The sequence below is a fragment of the Schistocerca americana genome, chromosome 2, assembly GCF_021461395.2.
Source record: "Schistocerca americana isolate TAMUIC-IGC-003095 chromosome 2, iqSchAmer2.1, whole genome shotgun sequence".
NCBI classification, from domain to species: domain Eukaryota; kingdom Metazoa; phylum Arthropoda; class Insecta; order Orthoptera; family Acrididae; genus Schistocerca; species Schistocerca americana.
In genome coordinates, this window is record NC_060120.1 from 729,526,613 (window position 1) to 729,543,998 (window position 17,386).

Sequence of the window (17,386 nt, forward strand, 5' to 3'; positions counted from 1 at the left end):
CGGGGCAGAGAAAAAAAGCTCGTCTTCCACCTTTTTTTTTAATTTATTTACTGACGCAGAGGATTTGGTGCCAGTATTTATCTTTGTGCCTGCAAAGCATGCCTGTGTAGCGCTACATATATTCGACGGCAGAAGTTAGTTGTGGCGGCACCCACCAACATTTTTCAGAACTTCCGCTTGCTTTGCACTCGATTCTAAGCCGCAGGCGGTTTTTTGGATTACAAAAACCGGAAAACAAGTGCGGCTTAGATTCGAGTAAATATGGTATTTTTGTGAATTTTTTGGATGTATTTGTACATAATTTACGTATTTTTACGCATTTTTATCCATCACCATGGATCCTTGCTCCTTCCATCTGTGTCAAAACAGAAAAGTTTCCTTATCCCGATCCTGTACCCAGTCCCACATACTGTTCCTGCGTTGTTGCTTGGTTCATGGAATCCCCCCCAAATGGCTTTACCATCAAATTACCCATCTCCAGCTGCCACCCTTCCTTCCACAATGACCTACATCTGTTCATATTCCGCCAGTCCTCAAACGTCACCAACATAGCCATGCAAAAGCATATCAATCAGGCCCAAACCTCCTTTCAATAACTCCTCTCCATCCGCAAAATTCTCCTGTTGTGGTATCCCAAATTCATGGATCCCGTATAACACATTGAAACTCTTGCCCTCTAGGAACTAGAGTAACATGCACAATTCCAACTCAGAAAACTCTCCATCCTGTTCGCTTCCTACTCCCACCTTGGACTACCACTATCCACCACATCTACAACAACCTCCAAAGCTCCCCCACACCCCCTCATAGCTGACAGTCCTGTCTCACAGAGCTATTACATTTACCCCACCCTCAAAAACTCCTTCCCACCACCATACAGTATCCAGAACCCAAACAGATCCAAAACACAGTCATGAATCTTTCCTCCATTAACTCACCTACAAACCCTACCACAGTGACCCCATTACAGAAATCCAGCAGGATCTCCAGTCTCTCATCGAATCCTTAGGCCTATCCCAGAACCTCTCCCCAGAGTCCATCACTCTCGTCACCCCACCACTACCCGCACCCCTGACTTCTACATGCTTTCTAAAGTCAATAAACCGAACCACACAGGATGCCCCATTGTGGCCAGTTACTGTGGCCCCACTGACAGAATCTCTGCTCTCGTAGGTCAATACCTTCAGTCTATTACCCGCAACCCACCCTCATACGTAAAAGATACCAATCATTTCCTCCATGAACTCTCCACACTTTCTATTCCTTTACAACATGGTGCCCTGCTCGGCACTGTTTAGGCCACCTTCCTTTATGGTATTATCCCTAATGTCCATGGCCTTACCGCTATTGAACACTACCTTTCTCAATACCCAATGAATACCAAACCTACAACCTCCTTCCTCGTTGAAGGCATTACCTAAAAACAAATCTGGGCTACGCCTATGCCAACCCGCATGGTGCCATCCTATGCCAACCTATTCATGAGTCATGTAGAGGAATCCTTTCTAAATACCCAGAATCCCAAACCCCTCACCTGCTTCAGATTCATTAATTACATCTTCATGATCTGGAGGTGAGGACACCATATCCACATTTCTCCAGAACCTCAACACCTTGTCCCCCATTCGCTTTACCTGGTTCTACTCAGCCCAACAAGTCACCTTCCTTGATGTTGACCTCCACCTCAGAGATGGCTACATCAGTACCTCTGTCTATATCAAACCTACTAACCACCAGCGGTACTTCCACTTCAACAACTGACACTCATTCCATGCCAAGAAGTCCCTTCCATACAGCCTATCCACCTAAGGCCGTTGCATCTGCAGTGATGAGCGAAATATACTGAGGGTCTCAGTAAGGCCTTCACCGACCCGCCCAGACTTTAATAAAAGCAGATCTCCCATGCCTTATCTCTCCAGTCACTCACCACCTCCCAAAGTCTCACCGTCCGCCACAGCAGAGCATCCCCCTCATGATTGTGTACTACCCAGGGATGGAACAACTGAATTGCATTCTATGCCAGGGTTTCAACTAACTCTCATCATGCCCTGAAAGGAGGAACTTTCTATCCGCTATTCTTCTCACCCCTCCCACAGTGGTATTCCGCCACCCACTGAACCTCACCCATCCCTTCACACCCAAGCTCCTAAACCCTTGCCGCAGGGTTCATGTTCCTGTAATAGACCTAGATGCAAGACCTGTCCCATACATCCTCTCACCTCCACGTACTCCAGTTTAGTCACAAGCATCACCTATCCCATCAAAGGCAGTGCTACCTGTGAAACCAGTCATGTGCTTTACAAGCTAAGCTGCAACCACTGTGCTGCATTCTACATGGGCATGACAATCAACAAGCTGTCTGTCCGGAAGAATGGCCACCGGCAAACTGTGTCCAAGAAACAGCTGTGCCACTGGCAAACTATGTCCAAGAAACAGCTGTACCACCCCGTTGCAGCACACTGCCCAACACAACATTCTTCATTTCAATGACTGCTTCACAGCTTTTCTTAATTGTGCAGGTGGGAACTCTCCCTGCAATAAATCCTACGTTCCCACAACCCTCCTGGCATCAACCTTCGTTAGTTATTGTCCTTACCCATCAGCCACTTTCCTATTCCCATTCCAGCACTACACAGCTCTCTGCTCCACCAATCCAGCCACAGCCTTTCTACTTCCCTCCTTTTCTGCTACCCTCCCCCCCCCCCCTAAGTCCCCCCCTGCCCTTTGTCCAACCTCCTGACTGCAACTGCACCTAGCTGCCATCGCCTCTCTCCGCCTCGTCCCTGTACCCTCCCACAAGCAGCACTTTATCGACACCCAGTCCTACCCTGCTATCTCTCCCCCTCCCTTCCCAGCCTCCTCCTTACTCCCACCACATAGTTGCCTCTCCCATCATGCTCTGCTGCTCGCAGTGTGGCTTCAGCAGCCAGAGACTGTGTTCATGCATGTGTGAGTTGCGTTTGCGTGCGCTTGTGAGTGATTGAGAGTGTGTGTGTGTGTGTGTGTGTGTGTGTGTGTGTGTGTGTGTGTGTGTGTGTGTGTGTCTATTTCTGATGAAGGCCTTGTTGGACGAAAGCTCAATTTTTGACAGTCTAATTGTTGTGCCTATCTCCGCTATAGGATGAGTAGCAACTATCCTTTTCATAATATTGTTACACTCCATCCTGGATTTTCCAATGTTTGATTGTACCTGCATTCAGAACACACACAGGTCATCCTCTGTTGTGCAAATTGAGCACTTGCAGCTGTAACAGCCCACCATACTAATAACTGCCATACATCAACTCCCTGTTGTCACAATTGCTGCTCCTTTTGAACATTTAATTCCAATTCTTCTTTAAATTTCCTCCACTACTAACTCTTGCTGCCATACTTCACTGTTAGCTGATCTCGTGCATTTATTTATGACCACTTTATATAACTGTCCTTCTTTTTTCCTCCTCTCCCCCCCCCCCCCCCTCCCCCAGCAAAATACCAACCACACATCCTCATTCTGAAATCTTGTCAGTCACATGGTATTCTGCCCAATGGACTTAACATTGAAACAGGCATCTTAGACTGTTTCAAATTCATGAGTCCACCACTCTTACCAGCTTGGTCCATCATAATCATACAATCAAAGCTCAAACCATCCTTTTACTCTGTGACTACAATTCCCTGAATGCCTTCAGTGCAATAGAGAGTCTTGCCCTCCAATAATGGGAACAGCATTCCCAGTCCCATTCGAGAAAGATGTCTCAGCTATGCTTGTCCTTTGTGTGCTTGTCACTGCCTATAACCAAGTAAAAGCTTACCATTCTGTTTCAATCCTCCTGTCATCCCCTCATAGCTCCCTGACTATGCCTTGCTGACTTACTCCACATTCAATATCCCCAAAAATTTCGTCTGTCTTCCATGATATAAACTGCTCCTAACCATACATCCCATAACACTGTTTTCAACCTTTCTGCCACAACTCTGACCCCTGCAGAAGTCTCAGTACTTCGTAAAGGCTTCACTTTAGCCCAAAACCTAAATTCAAACATGCCAAACCTGTTAAGGACATTCTTTCCTTTAACTTATTCTTTGCATTGGAAATATTTCTTTACCATTCATTCCACTGACAACAGCAAACCAAAACCTCACACAGAACCTTGTATAAAACAGTTGTAACCTTCCTCCAAGTGCAATCCTCCTCTCATTCCACCCAGTCATCCCATGGTCATCTTTCAGGAATTCCTTACTGCTAACCTAGCCTCACCTTGCTTTTCTAAGTCTTTCCCCCATAAGTCCAGCATCACTACTATGGAACAGGCAGCAATCCATAACTTGAAAACCAATCTGGGCATTATCATCCTTCCCACAAACAAATGCTGTACCACAGTGGTAATGAATCATAGTGAACATCCTTCAGGGTCGCCACCAATTTTCAGACACCTCTGCATACAAACTATACAACAATGATCCAATTCCAGAAGTCCAACAAAACCTACAGCTCCTCCTCAAGGTCTTAGGTCCATTCCCCAAAATCCTGAATCCATCTCCCTCCTTACACCAGCAAACTCTTTCACTCCTACCTTTTACATACCTCCAAACTCAACAAACCAAACCCCACTGGTCTCACCATTGTGACTGGGTACTGTGCTCCCAGTGAACAATACTCTGCCTTTGTATACCAACACTTACAAACCATTATCCATAACCTCCCATTCTACATTCAAGACACTACTCACTTCTGTCACCACCTTCCCACAGTCCCTGTCCCATTACCTGCAGACACCTTCTTGTCACTATATATACGACATCCTTGTACACCACCATCCCCCATGACCACGGAACATTACCTACCCCAATAGCAACCTGTTACCAAACTCAACAACACCGAGCGAGGTGGCGCAGTGGTTAGCACACTGGACACGCATTCGGGAGGACGACGGTTCAATCCCTTCTCCGGCCATCCTGATTTAGGTTTTCCGTGATTTCCCTAAATCGCTTCAGGCAAATGCCGGGATGGTTCCTTTGAAAGGGCACGGCCGATTTCCTTCCCCATCCTTCCCTCACCCGAGCTTGCGCTCCGTCTCTAATGACCTCGTTGTCGATGGGACGTTAAACACTAACCACCACCACCACCAAACTCAACAACTCTTTCCTAGCCTTCATATCCAAACACATTCTGACCCACAGTTATTTCACTTTCAGAGGCCAAATCTGTAAACAAATCTGTGTTAGTGTCATGAGTATTCATGTGGTACATTCCTTTGACAGTATACTTTGACAGTTGTCACCTGTTCCTTATCAGAACATCTCTTTTGTACAGCTTTGCCACCCGTATATGCTGCATCTGCAGTGGGAAGTGTATTGTTGCAATATACCGATAACCTTACCAGAGCCTTTACTGACAGACAGTATCCTATCTAGCTCATCCATAAACATATCTCACATATAATTTGCTCCTCTTGACACCAGTAAAGCTGCTAACCAGGCACTGACCATCACTCCTCTGACAGCTCTGACCTTGGAAAGCTCAACCACTTCTTCCACCAGGGCTTTGACTACCTTTCCCTGAGGTGAGGGATATTCTACAAGCATCACCCAAAGTATTGTTCCATCACCCACACAACCTACAGATTATCTGTGTCCACCCCTATTCCAGTCGTGCTTCCAATCCTGTACTGCATGGATCATTCCCCTTTGGTCAGCCCAGGTGCAAGATCTGTCCCATACACCCACCCACTGCCTTCTACCACAGTCCATTCACAAGCATTTCCTATCCAATAAAAGGGAAGGTCATTTATAGGTGCAGTGATATATATGTGTATCAGCTCTGCTGCCATTACTCTACAGCACTCTATGTGGGCATGACAAGTCACCAACTGTCAACTCACATGAAAGGTCACTGCCAAATGCTGGCAAACTGCAAACTTGACAATCTAGTTGCCAAACATACTGCGCACCACAACACTAATGACTTCAACTGTTGCTTCCTTACAATGGCCATTTGGATACTCCTTTCCAGCAGAAATTTCTCTAAACTACGTAGATGGAAACTGTCTCTCCAGCATATCCTGCACTCTCGCAATCCTCTCCACTACCCTCCCCCCCCCCCCTCCCCCACTGCCTCACATTATTTTTTCCCTTCTCTCTCTGTCCGTACCACTCCTTCCCCTTCCAGATTTAGTACTGCCTTCATCCACCATTCTTCCTCCTCCTCCTCTGCTGCCTCCAATATGGCCACTTACACACACACACACACACACACACACACACACACACACACAGAGGCTTCTTCCCCTTTATCACTCCTCTCCCCCCCCCCCCCCCCCCCTCCTTTTCCTTACTCTTACTCTTTCTCTTCCCTATCTCCCTCTTCTCCGCCACCTTCCTGTTCTCCTCCTCCCCTTGATTACCCCCTATCAATCTCTCTAAGCTTTATATGCTCTACTCTGTGAACTCCTTTCACTTTTCATCTTGTTGTGCAGCTACCGAGTCATATGGCTAAAGACCTGCCTCACACTACCCTGCTATCCCCTCCTTACCTCATGCATTCTTTCCTACCACCATCCCCCCCTCCCCCCTCCATCTACCCAGGCAATTACTTTCAATAATTTATATTCAATAATCCATCTCGCTAGTACTGCAAGCATGTACATTTGTGTGTGTGTGTGTGTGTGTGTGTGTGTGTGTGTGTGTGTGTGTGTGTGTGTGTGGATGCGCACACACATGTGTGTTTGATCTTATTTTACAAATCTGTACCTGCAGCTAGCAGTAAGGTACATTAAGCAGATTTTTGAAAAATTGAGTTAAAAGAGACAATATAAAGACTTTCTATTTTGCTGATCACATGTTTGTGCTGTTAGAGACCAAAAACGACTTGGAAGGTTAGTTGAAGGCAGTGGATAGCATCTTGATAAAAAAGTTAAAAGATGAATAACATTTAAAGTAATACAAGGTTAAAGGATGTAACAGATTTAAGTCAGGTGATGATGTAGGAATTATATTACACAATTATTCAGAGATTTGAAAACTAGTAGGTGAGTTTTACTACTTGGGCAATTTTTGTCCATAAATCAGTGTTGATTTAGAAAGCATTGCTCTTGTGAAACTCGGACTGCCCTTTTCTCACAGGATATCCTGTGAACTATGGAGGAAGAGAAACAGTCAGTTTGCATATTCTTAGATTTCTGGGACACGTTTGACATGGTGCCCCATTTCAGACTGTTAACTAAGGTATAAGCATACAGAGGTGTTTAAAGATATATGAGTGACTCAGAGGCTTCTTCAGTAATAGAACCCAGTATTCGTGCTCGACAGCAGGTGTAAATCAGAGACAAGGGTGTCATCAGGAGTGCTCTAGGGAAGTTTGATAGGACCACTGTTTTTCTCTGTATACAGGAATGATCCAACAGATAAAGTGAGCAGCAGATCTGCGACTGTTTGCTGATGATGCTGTAGTGTACATAAAGGTGTCATTGTTGAGTGATTTTAGGAGGATACAAGATCATTTCAACAAAATTTCTAGTAGGTGTAATGGAGGCAGCTTGCTCTTAAGTTAACACTTTGGGCCTTGATCCATAGCGCATGAAGCTCTATCACAAGGCTTAGCTGTTTTTAGTGTATTTTAATTTACTACAACTCTTAAATGGTTTTTGTTATAGTAATGAAATTACTCTTATTGAAAAGCCTGAACTTTCTAGTTTGAAGCTGTGTCTAATCCTTTGTTCTTTTAATTAATATTTGCTTTCATGAAACTTTCAATTATAGCATTGTTTTTGGAAAGAAGAAAAATTGGTCAAGGATATATGCATGTAATGCTTAGAAGGAAAACTACATTTTTTAAACAAGAATTTTAATAATTATTTATATTTTAAGATGCAGTTTTGGTCTTTGTATGATAAATTTTGAAACACGGTAGTTTGCAGAATGCCACATTGCATTCACTACACTAGTAGCTTGTGTCTTTGCGCCACACTTTCCCAGTAAGCTTTTTGCCTCTCAGAGACCACACTACACATTGTTTTTGCTTCTGTTTCTTGCCTATTTCTGTCTCAATCTTTTCCAGAAAATGTTTTCCAGTTGATAGTCTGGAGAGTCCCAATGTACCAGGTTGTGGTTCGAGATCTCTGCTGCCTGCAAGACCTGCACAGATAGTTGTCATAAACTGTGATGATGTGAGGCATTTTCCAGTTACCTTGTTGTACAACATACTTGAATTTATTATCACCATTAGTATTATGTGGAATGACAACTTTCTCCACCACTTCACAGTTCGATGTTCAAAAGCCCCGTATGAGAGTCATTGGTCTGATAAGCCAACACCTAACTTGTTTTTATTATAGTCCACCACACAGGCTGGTTTTGACTTCTCTCTGCCTGTTGTATCAATAAACTTCACAATCTCAGCAGTGTGCCTTTTTACTTACCATGTGCACATTTCTTTTGTGCTTCCAACAGAATGCCAAGATATTTCCTTTACGCCAAAAAATTAGTTCACCTCGCTGAAGTTTCAGATATTTTATAACAGAAGGTAATCCCTGTCTAGATTTTCTTGTAGTTCCCACAAGAGCAGTTTTTGCAGCTTCCAGTTCTGAAGCAAGGCCTGGACTGGTGTAGAATCTGGCTGTAAACAAAGTGTAATCTTTTCATGACAGATTCCCAAGCAATATCTTTACGAGTGTCACTGTGTCAGACCTCTCACCTGCATAAACAAAAAAATTCCAGACATAACCTGTCTCTGACTCTGACAGCATGTACAGTTTTATACGATATTTATTTGGTTTCTGTGGCATGTACTGCTTGAAATACACACGGCCATGAAATTTGCACATGCCTTCATCAATTGTAATGTTTTGAGAGGATGTATATGCTCGCTGGAAATTAGCAGACATCATATCCAGGAGGGATCTCACCTTGTGCAGTGGGTCATAGGCAGCTTCTCCTTTTTTCTTAGCAACTGAATTGTCACTGATGTGAAAATTTCTCAAAATAGAAAGAAACCTGTCACAGCTCAGGATGTTTAGACAGAAATTACATGACACAACAGGATTCTTGGACCAGTGCTCTCGTATACAGGGTCCCACACTTAACACACATGTGGACTACAATTGTCAGAAACTTTATTATTTCTATGATAGTAACTCCTTTCCACTTTGAGAGCGAGCAGGTAGGGGAAAGGGACTTTCTGCTTCATAATTTCCTTATGCTTTGTTGTGCATACAGATTAGTTTGCTGCTTTATATGATTCACCATTCTGTCTGTAAGTAAACACAAAAAGATGTCTAGAGGTGTGCTGTTCTGGTCTAAACGGGTAAGGTTGCACTTTCCAGAGTGTCCTGAGAATGTATAGATATTTGGCACATGATCAGTAGTCATCCAGCCTTCCTTAGAATCGCTATGGTGCAAAGCTATTGGTCTCACATTCACCCTTGTCGCCCACATACTGCAGGTGTGGTATCAGTAGGAACAATGGCAATACATGCTTCTGAAGAATTTGGACACTTGCTCTCCTCGTCTGAATCTACCATAAAAGTAGTATTTGCAAAGAAAATCACTTACTACAATAGTTACATATTGAAAGCTCTTTCAATTGAAATCTGAATAAAAATATTGCGTATTTTGTTATCTGCATTCCTTACCTGAAGACTCAGAATCTTCTTCTTGAATATAGTCTACGTCATCATAAGAATCAAGCAAATCATCATCCTCTGAAAAATCGACATCACTTTCTTCAAACTCACGCGATAACTCATGAGCGATTTCATTGTCTGTCAAACCACGCTTCGCCATGACGACGCAACTGAGCACACAAGCAGCAGAATATTCCCACTCGCAAAGCCTCACAAAAAAAAGGAGTGGTTCTCCCTTGTCCAACATGCCTGCACCACCTAGTGTCAAGTACTTCAACTATAGCTTCTGATGCGCCTCCCAGACCATTTGGAGCCCTACATACAAGTAAAGGAAGGAAGGGGAAGATCGAGCACATGCACCTGTAAAATTACGGGTGTCAGATTTTCGGGCTGGTCAGGCGCGCCCTATTTTTATGGGCATCAGCTCCTAAGTGTTAATGTAGATGAGTCGGAAAAACAATCCCATAATGTTTGAACACAGCATTAGTAGTGTGCTGCTCAACATGGTCACATTGATTAATATCTAGGTTTAATGCTGCAAAGTGATATGAAATGAAATGAGCACGTAGGGAAGGTGAATGGTCAACTTTAGCTTTTTGGGAGGATTTTAGGAAACTGTTGGTGATTTGTAAAGGAGACTGCATAGAGAATACTAGTGCAAACCCATTCTTGAGTACTGCTTAGGTGTTTGGTATTTCCAAGAGGTTCAATTAAAGGGAGACATCAAAGCAATTCAGAAGAGGGGCTGCTAGATTTTGCATGAGGGCCATGAAGGTAAGATAAGAGAAATTAGGACTCATACAGAGGTGTATAGACAGTCATTTTTCGCTTGCTCTTTTAGCAAGTGGAAGAGGAGAGGTACTCTCCTCCAAGCACCATACAGTGGCTTGTAAAGTATGTTTGTAGATATAGATATAAAATACAGATTGACAATAGCAAGAAAAACTTCTGTGAATTGGAAGAATACAAATTTAAATTTGGGAACCTTTTCTAAAAGTTTGTTTGTGGGGTGTAGCATTATGTGGAAGTAAAATAAATAGCATATACAAGAAGCGGAGAGTTTAAATATGTCACAGAACTATTCTGAACATTGCAGCCAATAAAGGCATACTGAATCAAAAAATGGACTTTCTAGCATAACTTAATTAAAGTCACATCCTGAGGCATCCTGGAATATTTAATTCAGTAATATAGGGAATAAGTGTATTGAGGAGAAAGGGGGGGGGGGGGAGGTAAAAAAAGGATTTGATAGCAGATTAAAATGGATATAGGTTGTGTTAGTTGTGCAGAAATGGAGAAACTTGTGCAGAATGCACTAATGTGGGGAACTGCATCAGATGGTCTCCAGACTGACGATAACAACGATAATGCTACACCTAACACATAACTGGAAAACTGAAGGTGGTGACAAAAATATTAAGTTCTGTGCCTACCTCTATACTCCTTACGCAAAGCTTACCTGAGTTACTGCTACAATTTTCCTCTTGTCCAATTACATTTACAAATGGCTCATTCAAAGAACAACTGTTGGTAAACTTATATGTGCTCTCAGGTTTCTCAGATTTTTCCATCGTACTCTTTTCACAACATACTGTGTACATGATAGAAAGTACTGTGTTGCTTGGCACTTCTCAGAACGTGCATTCGTGCAGTTTTAACAGTAACCCTCTCTGTGACACACAATTCCTCTCTGTAGCTGCTGCCACTGGAGTTGAGATGGTATGTCTGTGACATTCTTGTGCCTACTAGACAAACCTTTGATGAAACTTGATAATCTTTGGACCTTCATTGTCTCTCATATTAATCCTATGTGGTAAGGGCCTCAGACTGGTGTGCTGTATTCAGAAATTGCTAAAAATGAGTGTTTTGTGAGTTACCACTTCCATAGGCCAACTACAGTTCTTTAGAATTCCGGAAAAAAAAGTCACCTTGTTGTCTGCCTTTCCTTCTATTAATTTTATTTGGCTGTTTCATTTTAAGTCACTCCATATGCATATACCTAGATATTTAGTGATTGAGACTGGTTGTAGTGATCGTACATCAATTGTGTAATTGAACAATAATGAGTCTTCCTGCCTAATTATGTGCAGTATGCTACATCTCCGATTTCCTGTATAATTTTTTGCCATGCAGTTCCTTTTATATAACTGTATCATCTGTGAACATTCTTTTGGGACTCTGTCTGTTGCAATAACTTTATGGGTATGGTGCTGTTAATTAATGAATGTTGTGAGAAATTCACATGTTATGTTACATTCAAACATGCACTGTAATTGTGGTGTGTAAGTAAATAATGAGTCAGATGCCAAAAAATGAAAATTTTGAGTTACTGGTGAAATTCTTTTGTAAACACGAAGGCCAATAACATATATTCTGATACGAGTACCAGAACAGAGGGAAACAGTGTTTACAGCTGTCAAAAAATGGCACCCATGCCTAACACCAACATCAGTGTTCAGAAAGTGAGTCATGCGCCACTTTTCTGTTCTTTGCTAGTGTCTTGGCATGCACTTTTGTGGATTGCTGACAATTGAAGTAGCTCTGTGATTTGTTTGCAACTATAGGACATTGCTGGAGTAACTATTCCAGATACATAATAAATAATGTATAAAGACAGTAAACTGCAGCTAGAACTCCATCACCAAAAAGAAAAGAAAATTGTGGAAGTATGTACTGCTGCAATGTATTTACAAAAAGTTATTTCTCTTTCATTGTTAAGGTGCTGTGAAGTGTACTATTTAATGCAGCTCCCAAATGATAACTTTTGCATTCATGTTGGTGATAATCAAACCGGTTGCAAGTTTCTGCATGTGCGGCATGGGAGGGAATGAAATTGCTTCCTGTGTGCACAAAGTCTTTACATTGAAGTTACCTGTGAAAAGAAACTGATAATGTGGAGCAAAAGCTGCTGTGTGCAGAACAAAAATAAGATGACGACCTTTCTGTGGGTTTACGTAACAGCAAAATGTTACTTTACAGAAACAGAGTGCAAGTTTCTGATGAAAGGACACTGTTTTATGTCTTGCAATCATGATTTTGCTCACATTGAGAAACTAAACAGGCTAACTGCTTGGGAAGTTCTAAAAGGTATAGTTCGCTTCATCACTGAAACTATGCACAACACCATTCAGAGTAACTTTTATGCAAGAAACAGATTTTACGACTTTGCTGCAGCCTTCACTCGTGCACATATTTCAAAAGTATAGTATCAGACTGACTGCTGAATGGCTAGGGGTATTGCCTTTCACTCAACACTTAATGCAATTGCAGGATTCAAAGAACATAACATCTTGGAGGGAAACATGAAGCCTTCTGAACTTCAACAATTGCAGCTGTAATCACTATACTGTAAGTCTAGGTTGTCTGTAGAAAAGAGAAGAGATTTAGATAAAATGATTCCATTTGTAAACAAAGAGAATAAGTGGTTTTACCAGAACCTCGTGAAATGAATGAAAATGGCATGATGGCACTTGTATCATTATTATGTTGAAGCCATTGCATACAGAATGTTTTACTTTCTTCATATTTTGTATGATTTTGTTAATAAAATACAAACATGGCAAGAAACCTGTAGAGTTTTTGTGTTCATCTAGCAATCTCCAACTTTTATACTGCTTTTGTGTAAGTGCTATACATATATTGTTGATTATCTGTAAACCAGTTTTTTGGAACTTGACTCAGTATTTACTTACATGTCACAATTTAAAATACAGTTTATGTGTATTACTTCCTTTTGATTTTGGTATCACAAAATTCTCATAGTGTAGGTTAACCAAAAGGAAAATACTTGGAAAGTTTGTGCCGTGAATATTCTTGCAGTTTTCTTGTTGATTAATATTAAGGTAAGTGGGCCCTATATGAGGATGTGACTGGTTTCAGCCTCCTACCAAAACCAGATTGCATCAAAGGTTCTGTGGGGAGAATTATAACTTCCATTCAGTTAATGCATCACCTCTTAATGGTCTGTGTTGAGATGGCTGCTAAACTGTAACCTTCCTTCTTCTGCACGCCACATGTTCTGACTGACAAGTGGTCAGCATTTTTAGATGGAGCCACTGCTTTGCACTCCAGCAGCTTCTCAGTTGACATGTAGAACTTCGTTTATCTTGTTTGGGTCCTCAGAATTGAAGTCAGACACGCTATGTGGAAGTACATAGCATTTGGTTTAAAATATGAAATACTGTGAAAATTGTGATGGTGTTCCAAAGCAAGTAGACTCTATCCTGCTTCAACATATGCTTTGCTCCCAGCTTGATTTTACTTCTTAATAGCTACATCATATTATTCTTACATCTATATAATCTAATCCAAGTCATATGGTCCTGATTCTTTTGGTGGATGAATGATTGTTATTGTTTCACATCGAAGTTGTAACCCATTTTACAAACTCCTTGAGTACTTGTCATTGTGTCTTGTCTTGTCTTTTTTCCAGCAGAGTTGTCAAGCATTCTATTGTATTCACAGTTATGTCTGATTTTGTCCACAGCTGGTGTGCTATCATCATCATTTCTTTCATTTTGTTTTTTTAAATTTTATATCTTTTTTATAAATATTGAATTTTATTAAATTGAGAAAATATTTGTAGGTATGGCAGAAAATTTGTGGTTGTTGGGAGCCAATCCGCTCGGAATGCTGCTCTGATGGGAGATGAAACAGATCCTGGAGTGGAACTCAGTCTCATGCATTACTGTCTTCTTGAGAGAATTGGGAGGTCACGCTATCATGGTGAAATAACCCAAGGGAAGATTAGTTTACAAGTAGTGGGAGAAGATCCAAAATCACTATTCTACCATAGGAAGTTCCTTACTGCGAACAATTTTATAACAAAGCAGGTAAATTAAGATCTTCAAATTATATATTTGCAATATATTACAGATCTTAATACTGTTTCTTAACAAAATTGAGAAATAATGATTAAGTTTAATGTGTCTTGATTAGTTCTGATGACACATGCATCTGTGGAATGATAATTGTATAGTAGAATGTGTGATACATTCCATGATAATGCACTTGACTCATGACAAATACGTTATGTTGACTTCAAGGAAGTTTTGTTAAGTCTCACTAGAAATGAAATGATTGTATGACATTTATTGGCTGGAATATCCCCTTCAGGGTTCAGCCACTGTATTGCAAGTATTTTTAGTTGATGCCACTTCGGCAACTTGTGTGTCAATGATTATGAAAGTGTTGATGAAGGACACACAACACCTAGTCCCCTGCTGGGAATCGAACCTGGGCGCCCTTGCGTGGTAGGTGGTAATGTTAGCGCTGCACTACGGAGGCGGACAGTCTCACTAGAAACTTCAATAATTATCACAGAGGATGCTTGCACTTTCACAACATTCCATAAGCTACATATGCATGCTAACTTTTAAGCAATGGTGACTGTCTCTGGATTGTATGGTTATATACCTACAGTCCATTTGACAACGAAAGTAGGCTTGACATTAATGCTTTGTGTGTCTGTGACAACCAAACGTAATGCAATTCTGTTTATATTTCTATCTCTCGAGGGGAGAAAAGTAAAATATAAATTGAACTCACATTCTGCCATGTCACACAAAGATGTATCAGGTTCAGTATCAATTTGAAGAAAGCTAGAACATGTCATGGGTATTGACGAGCAGCAAATGCACCAAAAGACACGTTTAATGAAATCTAAAAACTTTTTACCATTCACTGGAAAATCAATATAAATATACCCTCCACAACCCTCCCTCCCTCCTCCCCTACCTCCCTCCTCCCCTACCCTCCTTCCCTCCCTCCCACTTATTCCCACTCACTCACTCACCAGCCTTTTGCATTCCATGGTTTGAAGCTAACAGCAGCACTGCCAGCTGTCAGGGATATTCTCTCGCTCAATGGAGCATAGTACCAGTACATGAATAGGTGCTAAAGTGCACTACAGCAAGAACCATGGTTCACTTCCATTAGTTTTGTTCAGAAAAATAGAATTTTGTTGACTTTTGTTTCACTGACTTTTAGTTGGTCTTCTCTGAAGTCTGCAAATTTTTGCAAAAATGCCTGTTACTATATTGGTTGGAGTAGTTGGTAGTAGTAACTTCCAAGCCAACATCATAACTCATGATTTCAGTTTTTGTAGACAGACACCACCTACAACCATGTCAGAAAGCAGTTAAAGAATGCACACTGACAGCAAGTCCAATCAGGTGGGAGATTTTATGGGCTCTGACACAGGCAGCAGTGCCCAAGAACAATATCTCAGCTTCAGAGACATCAGTGCCTCGATCCTTATGTGAGGACCATGATATTGTGGTCTTGGCAGTGAATAAATGTCACGTAACTGTCATCCTCTCCGGACCGTTGTATGTAAGCAAGATGAACCAGCTGTTCGACTTTGCATGTCACATACTATAGAAGGATACCCTAATAAAGAACTTTAAAAGCTCCTCAAGTACAGCAGAATCTCCAATGTTGTGGCTGAAAGACTTTGTACTCGGGTACCTATTCCTACCAGGCTATACAGATTGACTAAATGTCATGAGGATAGCATGTCACTTTGACCAGTTGTTGGTAATACTGACGTGTCACCATACAACTTGATAAAATATCTGGCTGCATAACTGATCTGTTTGGTAGGAAAATATGAGAACCACATCCACAATATAGAAGACTTCATTTGTCAGGTCAAGAATTTACAAGTTATACCATCAGGTACGCTCATGAGTTTTGATATGGTTTCATCCAACTGTCAAAGAAGGGAGTACTGTTGCTCATTCGTGCGAAACTGGAATGGGAACTTGTTGTTTTGTTCAAGCGTGTGCTCACCTCAGCCTAATTTTTATTCAGTCACCAATATTTCAAATGGACTGGTGGTGTCGCAATGGTTAGTCCCTTGTCATCCATTGTGACTAGTATTTTTATGGACAATTTCAAGAAGAGAGCACTCCAGTCTTCAGAGTTTAAACCTATATGATTTTGGGATTACATGAATGACACCTTTATTATCTGGCCCCACAACACTTCATTACTGGATGTATTTCTACAACATCTATATTATCTTCATTCTAACACCAAGCTTACAGTGGAGATAGAGAAAAACTGTGAGCTACCTGTCCTGAACCTTCTAGTGTGAAGAAAAGAGGATGATACATTTGGGTCTCATTGTGTACCATAAACCTACACACAGACTTGTACTTACACCCCATCAGTTGTCGCCATCCTTCGCTAGTGATGTGCCTAGGACATTGGTCCACAGAGCACAAGCCATATTGCATTCAGACAGCTGTGGCATCTGTGTATCATATTCCTGCAAAACAGGTGTTCCAAGTGGAAGATATGCTGTGCTCTACATCCAGCACATCTTAGACTATTTGAGGAGCTGGAAGAAAATGAAGAACAAATAGGTATGGTCATCTTGCCATACATCACCAGAGTTCTTTGAAAATAGGTACGTTGCTGAAAAAACATAAAGGTTTGTAGCTATGGGAAGTCATACAGTGGATAAAACTTGTTGCACCATGGAAAACTGATGCATCAATGAATGACACACATCTCCAGACCATCCAGAGAAATCTGCAGTGACTGAGTATTTTCTCAAAAAAAAAAAATGGTTCAAATGGCTCTGAGCACTATGGGACTCAACTGCTGAGGTCATTAGCCCCTAGAACTTAGAACTAGTTAAACCTAACTAACCTAAGGACATCACAAACATCCATGCCCGAGGCAGGATTCGAACCTGCGACCGTAGCGTGAGTATTTTCTCAGTACGGGGTACAATATGGACTGCAAAAATATCAAAATTCTCTCACCAACATCTT

At 41.5% G+C, this 17,386-nt stretch overlaps 1 protein-coding gene across 1 annotated transcript in view; it reads left to right on the forward strand.

The window, feature by feature from the left end:
- The window catches only part of LOC124594743 (general transcription factor 3C polypeptide 1), a 370,793-nt gene that overhangs the window by 73,928 nt on the left and 279,479 nt on the right, over positions 1 to 17,386 (forward strand). Inside the window, exon 5 of the mRNA XM_047133120.1 lies at positions 14,188 to 14,434. Within this exon, the coding sequence (XP_046989076.1) occupies positions 14,188 to 14,434 (247 nt within the window). The remainder of the gene's footprint in view (positions 1 to 14,187; positions 14,435 to 17,386) is intronic.